The sequence below is a fragment of the Heptranchias perlo genome, chromosome 40 (genome assembly GCF_035084215.1).
Source record: "Heptranchias perlo isolate sHepPer1 chromosome 40, sHepPer1.hap1, whole genome shotgun sequence".
NCBI classification, from domain to species: domain Eukaryota; kingdom Metazoa; phylum Chordata; class Chondrichthyes; order Hexanchiformes; family Hexanchidae; genus Heptranchias; species Heptranchias perlo.
The window spans coordinates 19,819,510-19,838,885 of NC_090364.1; the positions used below are offsets into that span (position 1 = coordinate 19,819,510).

At 48.6% G+C, this 19,376-nt stretch overlaps 1 protein-coding gene across 2 annotated transcripts in view; it reads left to right on the forward strand.

The window, feature by feature from the left end:
• Positions 1-19,376, forward strand: part of LOC137305778 (germ cell-specific gene 1-like protein) — a 54,656-nt gene that overhangs the window by 24,659 nt on the left and 10,621 nt on the right. For both annotated transcript variants that reach the window (XM_067974734.1, XM_067974735.1), the window contains exon 5: positions 13,218-13,370. In XM_067974734.1, coding sequence (XP_067830835.1) covers positions 13,218-13,370 — 153 coding nt within the window. The remainder of the gene's footprint in view (positions 1-13,217; positions 13,371-19,376) is intronic.

Consider the following 19,376-nt stretch of genomic DNA (forward strand, 5'->3'; position numbering starts at 1 on the left):
TGGACATTCCCACCGTGTTTCATACAAGATTCCTGTTAACAGTGAAACTGCTGGGCCTGCACTCAGTCTGTGTCGGTCTCTGCTTGTCTCCATCTCTCTGTCTTGTTTCTCTCCTGCCTGCCCTGTATCTATCTCTCTCTCTCTCTCTCTTTGTCATTGTCTCTCTCTCTCTCTCCCTGTCTCTCTCTCTCTCTTTCTTTCTGTGTCCCCATCCCTCTCTCTCTCTCTGTCCCCATCTCTCTCTCTCTCTCTGTCCTCGTCTCTCACTCTCTCTCTCTCTGTCCCCATCTCTCTCTCTCTCTCTCTCTCTCTGTCCCCGTCTCTCTCTCTGTCCCTGTCCCCGTCTCTCTCTCTGTCCCCGTCTCTCCCTCTCTCTCTCTCTGTCCCCGTCTCTCTCTCTCTGTCCCCGTCTCTCTCTCTCTGTCCCCATCTCTCTCTCTCTCTCTGTCCCCGTCTCTCTCTCTCTCTCTCTCTGTCCCCGTCTCTCTCTCTCTCTCTCTCTGTCCCCGTGTCTCTCTCTCTCCCTCTCTCTCTGTCCCCGTGTCTCTCTCTCTCTGTCCCCGTCTCTCTCTCTCTCTTTCTCTCTGACCCTGTCTCTCGCGCTCTCTCTCTGTCCCCGTCTCTCTCTCTCTCTCTGTCCCTGTCTCTCTCTCTCTCTCTCTCGCTGTCCCCGTCTCTCTCTCTCTCTGTCTCTGTCTCTCTCTCTGTCTCCGTCTCTCTCTCTCTGTCTCCGTCTCTCTCTCTCTCTCGCTGTCCCCGTCTCTCTCTCTCTCGCTGTCCTCGTCTCTCTCTCTCTGTCCCTGTCTCTCTCTCTCTCGCTCTGTCTCCGTCTCTCTCTCTCTCTCTCTCGCTGTCCTCGTCTCTCTCTCTCTGTCCCTGTCTCTCTCTCTCTCTCTGCTCCTTTCAATGTCCCCGTTGTTTGTGTCTCTTTATATCTTAACCGATATGTTTGTGTCTTTCCCATTATTTCTCTATTTCTCTCTCTTTCTGTCACATTGTGTATATCTTATTTTGCTTCTTTCTCAGTCTTGTTCTCTTTGTTTATCTTTTGTTATGTTTCTCACTCTGGTTGTGTTCTTCTGCGAATCTCATTCTGTTTTTCTTTCTCTCTCTCCCTTCTCGCTCCTCTCGCCTGGTGTCTGTTTCTGTGTCTCACGCTCTCTGTGTCACCGATGCTTTCTTTGTCTCTCTGTCTGAGGTTGTGACTCTTTATCTGCACTCTCTTACATTGTGGGACTCCTCTCTCTCTCCTTTATTCATTATTCTCCATATTCCCTAATTGGACTCAAGAACCTGGATGATAGTGAAAGTGCTGTCATCACACATGGTGGCTATTGGAGCACCTGAACATAAGAGTGCCCACCCCCCGGTCACTCACACTCTCACACTCACACTCTCACACTCACTCTAATACTCACTCTCACTCACACACACTCACTCTCACACTCACACTCTCACTCATGCACTCACACAGTCACACTCACTCAGACCCTCACACTCATATTCACATTCACACTCACTCACACACACTCCCACTCTCACTCACACTCTCACTTACACACGCACTCTCACTCACACACTCTCACTCGCACACTCACTCACTCTCACACACACTCACTCTCACTCTCACACTCACAATCACTGTCACACTCACTCTCACTCACACACTCACACACACTCACGCACTCTCACAAACTCTCACACACACTCACTCTCACACTCACAATCACATTGTCACACTCACTCTCACTCGCACACTCACTCTCACACACACACACACTTGCATAGTCACTCACACTCAATCACACACACACACAATCACATTCACATTCTCAGTCTCACTCAAACTCTCACACTCACACTATCACTTACACTCTCACTCACACTCACTCTCACTCTGAAACTCACACTCACGCTCTCACATTCACACTCACACATTCACACTCTCACTCACACTCATACTCTCACACTCACACACACCCACACTCTCACTCTCACACACTCACACTCACACCTTCACACTTACACCCTCACACAGTCACACTCTCACACATACTCACACTATCACACTCACACACACACACTCTCACTCACATAGTCACACTCGCACACACACACTCACACTCGCACACTCACTCTCACTAACACTCACACTCTCACACTCACTCACACACACACTCACACTCACATTCACTCACACACACTTGCACATTCACTCTCACTCACACACTCACACTCACTCGCACACACTCACTCTCACAATCACTCTCACTGTCACACTCACTCACTCACTCACTCACACTTTCACACTCTCACACACACTCACTGTCAGACTTACTCACACTCACTCACAATCATGCTTACTCACACTCACACATTCACTCTCACACACACTCTCACTCACACTCTCACACTCACTCTCTCACACATACTCACTGTCGCAATTACACTCTCACTCACACTGACTGTCACATTTTCACTCTCACTCACAGTCACACTTACTCACACTATCACATTCTCACATTCGCACTCACTGTCACACTCTCACTCACACTCTCACTCACTCGCACACACTCACTGTCACACTCTCACACACACACACTCTCACTCACACATTCACACTCACACTCACACACTCACTTTCACACTCACTCACTCACTCACTCACTCACACACACACACACTCACTCTCACACTCAAATTCTCACTCTCACACACACACACTCACTGTCACACTCACTCACTCACACACTTTCATACTCACTCTCTCACACACACTCACTGTCAGACTTACTCACACTCACACACTCTCACACACACATTCACGCTCTCTCTCACACACTCACACACACTCATTGTCACACTCACACTCTCTCTCACATTCACTCTCATTCACACTCACTCACACTCTCACACTCACACTCACACTCTCTCACACTCACTCACATTCTCACACTCACTCTAACACACACTCACACTCACAATCACACTCTCACACTCACTCACACAGTCACACTCAATCACACAGCCACACTCACTTACAGTCTCACTCACAATCACTCTCATACTCACGCACTCTCACACTTTACAATCACTCACACACACACTCACAAAATAACACTGACTCACTCAATCTCACACACACTCACTCTCGCATGCACTCTCACACTCACTCTTACACTGACATTCTCACTCTCACATACTCACTCTCACACACACTCACACTCTTACACTCATGCTCTCACTCACACACACACACATTCACACTTTAACACTCACACTCACACACTCACACATTCAAACTCATTCTCACACACTCACACACACTGTCTCACACACACTCTCACAGTCACTCTCACTCACACACACTCACACTCACGCACTCACTCTCACTCACACTCTTACACTCACTCACTCTCAACCCTCTCACACTCACTCACTTTCACACACTCTCACACTCACAATCACACCCTCGCACTCACTCACACTCACTCTCACACAGTCACACTCACCCAGACTATCATAAACACTCACAAACTCTCACTCTCACTTCACTCTCTCACACACAAACTCTCACACACTCTCACACCCACCCTCATGCACATTCACACTGTCACACTCACACACTTGCTCTCACTAACACTCACACTCACTCACACTCACATTCACTCACACCCACTTGCACATTCACTCTCACTCACACACTCACTCACTCGCACACACTCACTCTCACAATCACTCTCACACTCACATTCTCACTCTCACACATAAACTCCCACTCCCACACTCACTCTCGCACTCACATTCTAACACTCTCTCACACTCTCACTCTCACTCACATGCTCGCAAACTGACTCTCACTCATACACTCACACTTACTCTGACATTCTCATTCACCCACTCACTCTCACTCACACACTCACACTCTCACTCTCACACACAAACTCCCACTCTCACACACTCCCACTCACACACACTCACACTCACTCACATTCTCACCCTCACTCACACTCACACTCATAATCACACACTCACACTCACACACAGTTACACTCACTCACACTCACACAGTCACACTCACCCAGACTCTCACAAACACACACTCTCTCACTCCCCCTCTCACTTCACTGTTACACACTCACACTCACTCACACACTCACACTCACACACGCAAAATCTCACCCACTCTCACCCACTCTCACACACACTCACACTGTCACACTCACACACTTGCTCTCACTCTCACACACTCACTCACATTCACACATTCACTCACACACACACTCTCACTCTCACTCACACTCACTTTCACTCACACCCACTCTCACATTCACTCTCACACTCACATTCTCACTCTCACACTCACACACAAACTCGCACTCCCACACTCTCACACTCACATTCTAACACTCACTCTCACACTCTTACTGTCACTGTCATTCACACTCTCACTGTCACACTCACTCACACACTCGCACACTGACTCTCACTCACACACTCACACTTACTCTGACACTCACATTCGCCCACTCACTCTCACTCACACACACACTCTCACTCTCACTCTCACACACACTCACTCTGTCACACTCCCACTCACTCACACACACTCATACACCTCACACTCACTCACATTCTCACTCTCACACACACTCACAGTCACACTCAAACTCACACCCATTTGCACATTCACTCTCACTCATACACTCACACTCACTCATTCCCACAATCACTCTCACACTCACATTCACACTCTCACCCAGCTCACACTCCCACACTCACATTCTAACACTCACTCTCACTCTCACACACACTCACACTCACTCGCACACTGACTCTCACACACTCATACTCTCACTCACACTCACTCTCTCATTCACGCACTTGCACACTCACACTCACTCACACACACTCATTCTCACATTCACTCTCACTCACTCTCACTCCAATTCACTCACTCACTCACACTCACACAGTCTCACACAAACTCTCATGCACACACTCGCACTCTCACACTCACTCACACACTCTCACTCATTCATGCACTTACACACACTCATGCACGCACACTCTCACTCTCACACTCACTCACACTCACACGCCCACTCTCACACACTTGCGCACTCACACTCTCACTCGCACTCTCATTTCACTCTCTCACACACACTCACACTCACACACACTCTCACTCACACACTTGCACGCTCACTCACACACACACACACTCACACTCACATTCTCACACTCACACACACTCACTCACACTCTCTCTGACACACACTCACACTCTCATTCACACTCACTCACACTCACACACACTCACACTCTCACTCTCACACACTTGCGCACTCGCACTCACACTCTCACTTCACTCTCACTCACACTCACACTCACACATTCACTCTCACTCTCACTCACACACACTCTCACACAAACTCTTACTCACACACTCACTCTCACTCACACACTCTCACTATCACTAACTCACTCACACACACTCATTCTCACATTCACTCTCACTCACTCTCACTCCAATTCACTCACTCACACTCACACAGTCTCACACAAACTCTCATGCACACACTCGCACTCTCACACTCACTCACACACTCTCACTCATTCATGCACTTACACACACTCATGCACGCACACTCTCACTCTCACACTCACTCACACTCTCACACTCACACACACCCACACTCTCACTCTCACACACTCACACTCACACCTTCACACTTACACCCTCACACAGTCACACTCTCACACATACTCACACTATCACACTCACACACACACACTCTCACTCACATAGTCACACTCGCACACACACACTCACACTCGCACACTCACTCTCACTAACACTCACACTCTCACACTCACTCACACACACACTCACACTCACATTCACTCACACACACTTGCACATTCACTCTCACTCACACACTCACACTCACTCGCACACACTCACTCTCACAATCACTCTCACTGTCACACTCACTCACTCACTCACTCACACTTTCACACTCTCACACACACTCACTGTCAGACTTACTCACACTCACTCACAATCATGCTTACTCACACTCACACATTCACTCTCACACACACTCTCACTCACACTCTCACACTCACTCTCTCACACATACTCACTGTCGCAATTACACTCTCACTCACACTGACTGTCACATTTTCACTCTCACTCACAGTCACACTTACTCACACTATCACATTCTCACATTCGCACTCACTGTCACACTCTCACTCACACTCTCACTCACTCGCACACACTCACTGTCACACTCTCACACACACACACTCTCACTCACACATTCACACTCACACTCACACACTCACTTTCACACTCACTCACTCACTCACTCACTCACACACACACACACTCACTCTCACACTCAAATTCTCACTCTCACACACACACACTCACTGTCACACTCACTCACTCACACACTTTCATACTCACTCTCTCACACACACTCACTGTCAGACTTACTCACACTCACACACTCTCACACACACATTCACGCTCTCTCTCACACACTCACACACACTCATTGTCACACTCACACTCTCTCTCACATTCACTCTCATTCACACTCACTCACACTCTCACACTCACACTCACACTCTCTCACACTCACTCACATTCTCACACTCACTCTAACACACACTCACACTCACAATCACACTCTCACACTCACTCACACAGTCACACTCAATCACACAGCCACACTCACTTACAGTCTCACTCACAATCACTCTCATACTCACGCACTCTCACACTTTACAATCACTCACACACACACTCACAAAATAACACTGACTCACTCAATCTCACACACACTCACTCTCGCATGCACTCTCACACTCACTCTTACACTGACATTCTCACTCTCACATACTCACTCTCACACACACTCACACTCTTACACTCATGCTCTCACTCACACACACACACATTCACACTTTAACACTCACACTCACACACTCACACATTCAAACTCATTCTCACACACTCACACACACTGTCTCACACACACTCTCACAGTCACTCTCACTCACACACACTCACACTCACGCACTCACTCTCACTCACACTCTTACACTCACTCACTCTCAACCCTCTCACACTCACTCACTTTCACACACTCTCACACTCACAATCACACCCTCGCACTCACTCACACTCACTCTCACACAGTCACACTCACCCAGACTATCATAAACACTCACAAACTCTCACTCTCACTTCACTCTCTCACACACAAACTCTCACACACTCTCACACCCACCCTCATGCACATTCACACTGTCACACTCACACACTTGCTCTCACTAACACTCACACTCACTCACACTCACATTCACTCACACCCACTTGCACATTCACTCTCACTCACACACTCACTCACTCGCACACACTCACTCTCACAATCACTCTCACACTCACATTCTCACTCTCACACATAAACTCCCACTCCCACACTCACTCTCGCACTCACATTCTAACACTCTCTCACACTCTCACTCTCACTCACATGCTCGCAAACTGACTCTCACTCATACACTCACACTTACTCTGACATTCTCATTCACCCACTCACTCTCACTCACACACTCACACTCTCACTCTCACACACAAACTCCCACTCTCACACACTCCCACTCACACACACTCACACTCACTCACATTCTCACCCTCACTCACACTCACACTCATAATCACACACTCACACTCACACACAGTTACACTCACTCACACTCACACAGTCACACTCACCCAGACTCTCACAAACACACACTCTCTCACTCCCCCTCTCACTTCACTGTTACACACTCACACTCACTCACACACTCACACTCACACACGCAAAATCTCACCCACTCTCACCCACTCTCACACACACTCACACTGTCACACTCACACACTTGCTCTCACTCTCACACACTCACTCACATTCACACATTCACTCACACACACACTCTCACTCTCACTCACACTCACTTTCACTCACACCCACTCTCACATTCACTCTCACACTCACATTCTCACTCTCACACTCACACACAAACTCGCACTCCCACACTCTCACACTCACATTCTAACACTCACTCTCACACTCTTACTGTCACTGTCATTCACACTCTCACTGTCACACTCACTCACACACTCGCACACTGACTCTCACTCACACACTCACACTTACTCTGACACTCACATTCGCCCACTCACTCTCACTCACACACACACTCTCACTCTCACTCTCACACACACTCACTCTGTCACACTCCCACTCACTCACACACACTCATACACCTCACACTCACTCACATTCTCACTCTCACACACACTCACAGTCACACTCAAACTCACACCCATTTGCACATTCACTCTCACTCATACACTCACACTCACTCATTCCCACAATCACTCTCACACTCACATTCACACTCTCACCCAGCTCACACTCCCACACTCACATTCTAACACTCACTCTCACTCTCACACACACTCACACTCACTCGCACACTGACTCTCACACACTCATACTCTCACTCACACTCACTCTCTCATTCACGCACTTGCACACTCACACTCACTCACACACACTCATTCTCACATTCACTCTCACTCACTCTCACTCCAATTCACTCACTCACTCACACTCACACAGTCTCACACAAACTCTCATGCACACACTCGCACTCTCACACTCACTCACACACTCTCACTCATTCATGCACTTACACACACTCATGCACGCACACTCTCACTCTCACACTCACTCACACTCACACGCCCACTCTCACACACTTGCGCACTCACACTCTCACTCGCACTCTCATTTCACTCTCTCACACACACTCACACTCACACACACTCTCACTCACACACTTGCACGCTCACTCACACACACACACACTCACACTCACATTCTCACACTCACACACACTCACTCACACTCTCTCTGACACACACTCACACTCTCATTCACACTCACTCACACTCACACACACTCACACTCTCACTCTCACACACTTGCGCACTCGCACTCACACTCTCACTTCACTCTCACTCACACTCACACTCACACATTCACTCTCACTCTCACTCACACACACTCTCACACAAACTCTTACTCACACACTCACTCTCACTCACACACTCTCACTATCACTAACTCACTCACACACACTCATTCTCACATTCACTCTCACTCACTCTCACTCCAATTCACTCACTCACACTCACACAGTCTCACACAAACTCTCATGCACACACTCGCACTCTCACACTCACTCACACACTCTCACTCATTCATGCACTTACACACACTCATGCACGCACACTCTCACTCTCACACTCACTCACACTCTCACACTCACACACTCACACACTCACACACCCACTCTCACACACTTGCGCACTCACACTCTCACTCGCACTCTCATTTCACTCTCTCACACACACTCACACTCACACACACTCTCACTCACACACTTGCACGCTCACTCGCATACACACACACACACTCACACTCTCACACTCACATTCTCACACTCACACACACACTCACTCACACTCTCTCTGACACACACTCACACTCTCATTCACACTCACTCACACTCACACACTCACACTCTCACTCTCACACACTTGCGCACTCACACTCCCACTCTCACTTCACTCTCACTCACACTCACACTCACACATTCACTCTCACTCTCACTCACACACACTCTCACACAAACTCTTACTCACACACACACTCACTGACACACTCACTCAAACACACATTCACTCACACTCTCATGTACACATGCACACTCTCACACTCACTCTCACTCACACTCTCACACTCACACACACCCACACTCACTCACACACACACACTCACACACTCACACTCTCACTCATTCATGAACTTACACACACTCACGCATGCACACTCTCACTCACTCACGCTCTCACATTCTCACTCTCACAATCTCGCACACTCACACACTTGCACACTCACACTCACTCACATACACACACATTCACACTCTCACACTCAACCTCATGCTCTCACTCACACACTCTCACTCACATTCACTCGCACTCTCATTCACACTCTCACACTCACACACACTCACTCTCACTCATTCATGCACTTAAACACACTCACACAAGCACACTCTCACTCTCACTCACACACACTCTCACACTCACATTCTAACACTCACTCTCACACTCTTACTGTCACAGTCACTCACACTCTCACTCTCACACTCATTCACACACTCGCACACTGACTCTCACCCACACACTCACACTCTGACATTCACATTCGCCCACTCACTCTCACTCACACACACACACTCTCACTCTCACTCTCACCCACACTCACACTCTCACACACTCCCACTCACTCACACACACTCATACACCTGACACTCACTCACATTCTCACTCTCACACTCACTCTCACACACACTCACAGTCACACCCACTTGCACATTCACTCTCTCTCACACACTCACACTCACTGACACACTCACTCAAACACACACTCACTCACACTCTCATGGACACACACACACTCTCACACTCAAACACACTCACTCTCACACTCACTCTCATTCACACACTCACACCCACCCACACTCACTCTCACACTCACACTCTCACTCATTCATGCAGTTACACAAACCCATGCACGCTCACTCACACACTCACTCACACTCTCACACTCACTCACTCTCACTCACCCACACCCACACTCGCTCACACTCTCACACTCACACTCTCACTCATTCATGAACTTACACACACTCACGCATGCACACTCTCACTCTCACACACTCACTCGCACTCTCATTTCATTCTCACTGTTGCACACACTCTCACTCACACACTTACACACTCACTCACTCACATACACATACATTCACACTCTCACACTCACATTCTCACACCAATCTCATGCTCTCACTCACACACTCTCACTCACATTCACTCTCACACTCACTCGCACTCTCAGTCACACTCTCACACTCACACACACTCACACTCATTCATGCACTTACACACACTCACGCAAGCACACTCACTCTCACTCACACACTCTCACGCACACTCACACTCTCACACTCACTCACACACTCTTACTCCCACTCTCACTTCACTCTCACTCACACTCACAGACACACTCTCACTCACACTCTCGCACACTCACATTCACACTCACACACACACACTTTCACTCACGCTCTCACTCACACACTCTCAAACTCTTACTCACACACTCACACACTCACTCTCACTCACACTCCAACTCACTCTCAGTCATACTCACACTCACACACAAGCTCTTACTCACACACTCACTCTCACACTCACACATTGTCACACTCACTCTCACTCACTCTCTCTCACACTCACTCACTATTACATTCGCACTCTCACTCTCACACACTCGCGCACTCATACTCTCACTCCCACTCTCACTTCACTCACACACACTCACACTCACTCACACACACACATGCACACTCACACTCACTCATACACACACACTCACACTCTCACACTCATTCTCACGCTCTCACTCACACACACTCTCACTCACTCTCACTCACACACTCTCACACAAACTCTTTCTCACACACTCACACTCATACTCTCACACTTACCCTCACCCTCACTCTCACTCACACTTTAACTCACACACTCACTCACACTCTCACATTCACTCTCACACACTCTCACTCACACTCACACACAAACAGACTCTTACTCACACACTCTCACTCACACACTCACTCTCACTCACACATTCACTTTCACTCTCACTCACGCGCACACACTCACTCTCACACTCGCTCTCATTCACACTCACACTCTCACACTCACACACGCACTCACGTTCTCAATCTCACTCACAAACTCTCACACTCAGACACTCACATTCACACTCTATCACTCCCACTCTCATACTCACACCCACACTCACACATTCACCCTCACACAGTCACTCACTCAGACTCACACGGTAACACTCACACCCTCTCACATTCACACACACACACACTCACATTCTCACTCACACACTCACACTCACACTAATACGGTCACAGTCACTCAGACTTTCACACACACACACTCTCACTCTCACACTCACACTCACACCCACACTCACACATTCACACCCTCACACAGTCACACACATTCACACTCACATACTCATACACTCACTTTCACACTTACTCTTACACTCTCACACTCACTCTCACACACACTCTCTCATACTCACTCACAATCAGACTTACTCACAATCAGACTTACTCACACTCACTCACAATCGTACTTACTCACACTCACACATTCACTCTCACACACACTCACTCACACTCACACTCACTCTTTCACACATACTCACTGTCGCACTTACACTCTCACTCACACTGACTGTCACATTTTCACTCTCACTCACAGTCACACTTACTCACACTATCACATTCTCACTCACTGTCACACTCTCACTCACACTCTCACTCACTCGCACACACTCACTGTCACACTCTCACTCACTCGCGCACACTCACTGTCACACTCTCACTCACACACACACTCACTCTCACACTCACACATTCACACTCTCATACTCACACACTCACTTTCACACTCACTTTCACACTCACTCACACACACTCACTCTCACACTCAAATTCTCACTCTCACTCACACACACTCTCACTCACACACACACTCACTGTCACACTCACTCACTCACACACTTTTACACTCACTCTCTCACACACTCACTGTCAGACTTACTCACACTCACACACTCTCACACTCACACATTCACGCTCTCTCTCACATACACTCACACACTCATTATCACACTCACACTCACTCTCACATTCACTCTCATTCACACAGTCTCACTCTCACACTCTCTCTCACACACTCACACATTCACACTCACTCACACTCTCATACTCACACTCTCATACTCACACTCACTCTCACACTCACTCTCACATACACTCACCCTCTCACACACTCACAGTCACACTCTCACTCACACTCTCACACGCACTCTCACTCACACACACACACACTCTAACTCACACTCTCACACTCAAACATTCATACTCTGACACACTCACACTGACCACTGGCACTGACACTAACATTCTCTCCTGTGGGACAGGCATCCTGTGGATCTCCCTGGTCTCTGAAGTTTTCTACCATGTCTTGCTGTCCATTAGTTTCTTGCTGATGGTTCTGGAATTGTGCGTCTCCGGAAACCCCACCTGTGGACTCAAACTCAACGCATTTGCAGCTGTTTTCTCTGTGTTGTCAGGTAAGTGACTGGCTGAAACCATCAGACCGTATAAGTGTTCACGGGTTAGATACAGAGTAAAGCTCCCTCTACACTGTCCCATCAAACACTCCCAGGGCAGGTACAGGGTTAGATACAGAGTAAAGCTCCCTCTACACTGTCCCGTCAAACACTCCCAGGGCAGGTACAGCACGGGTTAGATACAGAGTAAAGCTCCCTCTACACTGTCCCATCAAACACTCCCAGGGCAGGTACAGCACGGGTTAGATACAGAGTAAAGCTCCCTCCACACTGTCCCATCAAACACTCCCAGGGCAGGTACAGCACGGGTTAGATACAGAGTAAAGCTCCCTCTACACTGTCCCATCAAACACTCCCAGGGCAGGTACAGCACGGGTTAGATACAGAGTAAAGCTCCCTCTACACTGTCCCATCAAACACTCCCAGGGCAGGTACAGCACGGGTTAGATACAGAGTAAAGCTCCCTCTACACTGTCCCATCAAACACTCCCAGGGCAGGTACAGCACGGGTTAGATACAGAGTAAAGCTCCCTCTACACTGTCCCATCAAACACTCCCAGGGCAGGTACAGTACGGGTTAGATACAGAGTAAAGCTCCCTCTACACTGTCCCATCAAAAATCAGAGGACAGCAGGTTGATGACTGGTTGGTCATTAAGACATTGTTTTGCTCCCTACACGCGGGCAGTGGTTTAAACTAGGAAGCTATAACTTGCTAATACTTTATTAAATTAATAACTAAAACTAGATAAATGAATTAGTTCAAAAAAAACTAAAAATAAACCAAGTGAATCAATTTCTTAAAATCTTTAAATAATTAAATAAAACAAGATTTTATAGAGATGGCGGTGCAGGTGGTGCTGTAACTGCAGTGTGTGGGAGTTTGTGGAGACCAGTGAGATCCCGAGGAACCACACCTGCAGTAAATGTCTGCACCTCGAGGAACTTCGGCTCAGAGTTGTTGAGCTGGAGTCTGAGCTGCAGACATTGCATCAGAGAGGGGGAGAGTTACCTGGACACTTTGATCCAGGAGGCAGTCACACCCCTTATATTAGGTAGTAGTTTAGATTCATTCAGTGGTCAGGGACAGAAGGATGTGACTGGGAGTCAGGCAGTTATGGGGACCCAGGATGCAGTGATGGGGGAGCCTCAACCTTTGACCTTGTCTAACAGGTACGAGGTACTTGCTTCCTGTGTGGATGAGAGCAAAGACTGCAGGGAGGATGGGTAAGCTGCCCAGGCACTGGTACAGGGGGCCATTCAAGTGGGGGGAGTAAAAAGGAATGTGGTAGTGGTAGGGGATAGTATCGTCAGGGGGATAGACACTGCTCCCTGCAGCCACAACCGGGAGTCCCGAAGGCTGTGCTGCCTGCCCAGTGCCAGGGTTAAGGACATCTCCTCACAGCTGGAGAAGAACTCAGAGCAGGAGGGGGAGGATCCAGTTGTTATGGTCCACGTATGAACCAATGACAAAGGTAGAACTAGGAATGGGGCTCTACTGAGAGAGTTTGAGGAGCTGAACCTCAATAAGCAGAACCTCAAAGGTAATAATCTCTGGATTATTACCTGAGTCACACGCAAATTGGCATCGGGACAAACAGATCAGAGAGTTACATTTTTAAAAAATTTTTTTTATTCGTTCACGGGATGTGGGCGTCGCTGGCGAGGCTGGCATTTATTGGCCATCCCTAATTGCCCCTTGAGAAGGTGGTGGTGAGCCGCCTTCTTGAACCGCTGCAGTCCGTGTGGTGACGGTTCTCCCACAGTGCTGTTAGGGAGGGAGTTCCAGGATTTTGACCCAGCGACGATGAAGGAACGGCGATATATTTCCAAGTCAGGATGGTGTGTGACTTGGAGGGGAACGTGCAGGTGGTGTTGTTCCCATGTACCTGCTGCCCTTGTCCTTCGAGGTGGTAGAGGTCGCGGGTTTGGGAGTTGCTGTCGAAGAAGCCTTGGCGAGTTGCTGCAGTGCATCCTGTGGATGGTGCACACTGCAGCCACAGTGCGCCGGTGGTGAAGGGAGTGAATGTTTAGGGTGGTGGATGGGGTGCCAATCAAGCGGGCTGCTTTATCTTGGATGGTGTCGAGCTTCTTGAGTGTTGTTGGAGCTGCACTCATCCAGGCAAGTGGAGAGTATTCCATCACACTCCTGACTTGTGCCTTGTAGATGGTGGAAAGGCTTTGGGGAGTCAGGAGGTGAGTCACTCGCCGCAGAATACCCAGCCTCTGACCTGCTCTCGTAGCCACAGTATTTATATGGCTGGTCCAGTTAAGTTTCTGGTCAATGGTGACCCCCAGGATGTTGATGGTGGGGGATTCAGCGATGGTAATGCCGTTGAATGTCAAGGGGAGGTGGTTAGACTCTCTCTTGTTGGAGATGGTCATTGCCTGGCACTTATCTGGCGCGAATGTTACTTGCCACTGATCAGCCCAAGCCTGGATGTTGTCCAGGTCTTGCTGCATGCAGGCTCGGACTGCTTCATTATCTGAGGGGTTGCGAATGGAACTGAACACTGTGCAGTCATCAGCGAACATCCCCATTTCTGACCTTATGATGGAGGGAAGGTCATTGATGAAGCAGCTGAAGATGGTTGGGCCTAGGACACTGCCCTGAGGAACTCCTGCAGCAATGCCCTGGGGCTGAGATGATTGGCCTCCAACAACCACTACCATCTTCCTTTGTGCTAGGTATGACTCCAGCCACTGGAGAGTTTTCCCCCTGATTCCCATTGACTTCAATTTTACTAGGGCTCCTTGGTGCCACACTCGGTCAAATGCTGCCTTGATGTCAAGGGCAGTCACTCTCACCTCACCTCTGGAATTCAGCTCTTTTGTCCATGTTTGGACCAAGGCTGTAATGAGGTCTGGAGCCGAGTGGTCCTGGCGGAACCCAAACTGAGCATCGGTGAGCAGGTTATTGGTGAGTAAGTGCTGCTTGATAGCACTGTCGACGACACCTTCCATCACTTTGCTGATGATTGAGAGTAGACTGATGGGGCGGTAATTGGCCGGATTGGATTTGTCCTGTTTTTTGTGGACAGGACATACCTGGGCAATTTTCCACATTGTCGGGTAGATGCCAGTGTTGTAGCTGTACTGGAACAGCTTGGCTAGAGGCACGGCTAGTTCTGGAGCACAAGTCTTCAGCACTACAGCTGGGATGTTGTCAGGGCCCATAGCCTTTGCTGTATCCAGTGCACTCAGCCGTTTCTTGATATCACGTGGAGTGAATCGAATTGGCCGAAGACTGGCTTCCGTGATGGTGGGGATATCGGGAGGAGGCTGAGATGGATTATCCACTCGGCACTTCTGGCTGAAGATGGTTGCAAACGCTTCAGCCTTGTCTCTTGCACTCACGTGCTGGACTCCGCCATCATTGAGAATGGGGATGTTTGCAGAGCCTTCTCCTCCCGTTAGTTGTTTAATTGTCCACCACCATTCACGACTGGATATGGCAGGACTGCAGAGCTTTGATCTGATCCGTTGGTTGTGGAATCGCTTAGCTCTGTCGATAGCATGTTGCTTCCGCTGTTTAGCATGCATGTAGTCCTGAGTTGTAGCTTCACCAGGTTGGCACCTCATTTTTAGGTACGCCAGGTGCTGCACCTGGCATGCTCTTCTACACTCCTCATTGAACCAGGGTTGATCCCCTGGCTTGTTGGTAATGGTAGAGTGAGGAATATGCCGGGCCATGAGGTTACAGATTGTGCTGGAATACAATTCTGCTGCTGCTGATGGCCCACAGTGCCTCTTGGATGCCCAGTTTTGAGCTGCTAGATCTGTTCTGAATCTGTCCCATTTAGCACGGTGGTCGTGCCACACAACACGTTGGATGGTGTCCTCAGTGCGAAGACGGGATTTCATCTCCACGAGGACTGTGCGGTGGTCACTCCTACCAATACTGTCATGGACAGATGCATTTGCGACAGGGAGATTGGTGAGGACGAGGTCAAGTAAGTTTTTCCCTCGTGTTGGTTCGCTCACCACCTGCCGCAGGCCCAGTCTAGCAGCTATGTCCTTCAGGACTCAGCCAGCTCGGTCAGTAGTGGTGCTACCGAGCCACTCTTGGTGATGGACATTGAAGTCCCCCACCCAGAGTACATTTTGTGCCCTTGCTACCCTCAGTGCTTCCTCCAAGTGGTGTTCAACATGGAGGAGGACTGATTCATCAGCTGAGGGAGGACGGTAGGTGGTAATCAGCAGGAGGTTTCCTTGCCCATGTTTGACCTGATGCCATGAGATTTCATGGGGTCCAGAGTCAATGTTGAGGACTCCCAGGGCCACTCCCTCCTGACTGTATATCACTGTACCGCCACCTCTGGTGGGTCTGTCCTGTCGGTGGGACAGGACATACCCAGGGATGGTGATGGAAGAGTCTGGGACGTTGGCTGAAAGGTATGATTCTGTGAGTATGGCTATGTCAGGCTGTTGCTTGACTAGTCTGTGGGACAGCTCTCCCAATTTTGGCACAAGTCCCCAGATGTTGGTAAGGAGGACCTTGCAGGGTCGACTGGGCTTGGTGTTTTTTTGCCGTTGTCGTGTCCGGTGCCTTGTGGTCCGATGCCGGGTGGTCCGTCCGGTTTTATTCTTATTATGACTTTTCGTAGCGAGATTTTACAACTGAGTGGCTTGCTCGGCCATTTCAGAGGGCAATTAAGAATCAACCACATTGCTGTGGGTGTGGAGTCACATATAGGCCAGACCGGGTAAGGACGGCAGGTTTCCTTTCCTGAAGGACATTAGTGAACCAGATGGGTTTTTACGACAATCCGGTAGTTTCATGGCCATCATTACTGATACTAGTATTTTAATTCCAGATTTTTATTTAATTAATTGAATTTAATTAATTAATTAATTGAATTTAAATTCGCCAGCTGCCGTGGCGGAATTTGAACTCATGATTCTGGATTTTAGTCCAGGCCTCTGGATTACTAGCCCAGTAACATAACCACTATGCTACCGTACCCGGTTTATGTGCAGCTGAAAGAGTGGAGTGGGAGACAGGGGTTTCAATTCATGGGGCACTGGCCCCAGCACTGGGGAAAGAGGGAGCTGTTCCATTGGGACAGGCTCCACTTAAACCGGGCTGGGACCAGTGTCCTGGTGAATCGAATAATTAGGGGCGGTAGATAGGGATTTAAACTAATAAGGGGGGAGGGTTCAGGTGAGGGTAAATTTATCAGTCTAAAGACAAAAATCAAGGCTGTAGAGCAGAGTAGCGATTGGCGTAAAAACAAACAGAGTGTGTCAGGAAGGGACAGAAAGTTTAACAAAGGTAATAGGGCATTAGTGACTAAGGTCAAGGTGCCAGCACCCCATGAATTGAAACCCCTGTCTCCCACAACACTCTTTCAGCCACTACCACTACCACATTCCTTTTTACTCCCCTCATTCCTCCCCCTGTCCTGTGGTCAGTTTGCTCATCCTCCCTGCAATCTTTGTTCTCATCAGGGAAAATAGTAAAAAGTTAAAATTAAAGGCAAGTATTTGTAACAAGACAGATGAATTAATGGCACAAATAGAGATAAATGGGTTTGATCCAGTAACCATTCCTGAGACGTGGTTGCAGGGTGACCAAGGTTGGGAACTAAATATTCCAGGGTACTTGAGTTTTATTAAAGACAGGCAAAATGGAAAAGGATGTGGGGGGTGGGGTGAGGGGATGGGGCAGGTGGGGGGGGGGGGGGTGGGGGGAGCCCTGATAATAAAGGATGAGTTAAGGACAGAAATGGGAAAGGATCTTATCTCAGAGAATCAGGATGTAGAATCAGTCTGGGTGGAGCTAAAAAATAACAAGGGACAGAAAACACTGGTGGGAATGGTTTATAGGCCCCGTGACAGTAGTTATACTGTTGGACAGAGTATAAATCAGGAAATTAGAGGAGCGTGTAACAAGGGTAATGCAATAATCATGGGGGATCTTTAATCTTCTTATAAACTGGGCAAACCAAATTGACAAAACTAGTTTGGAGGTCGAGTTCATGGAATGCATTTGAGATAGTTTTCT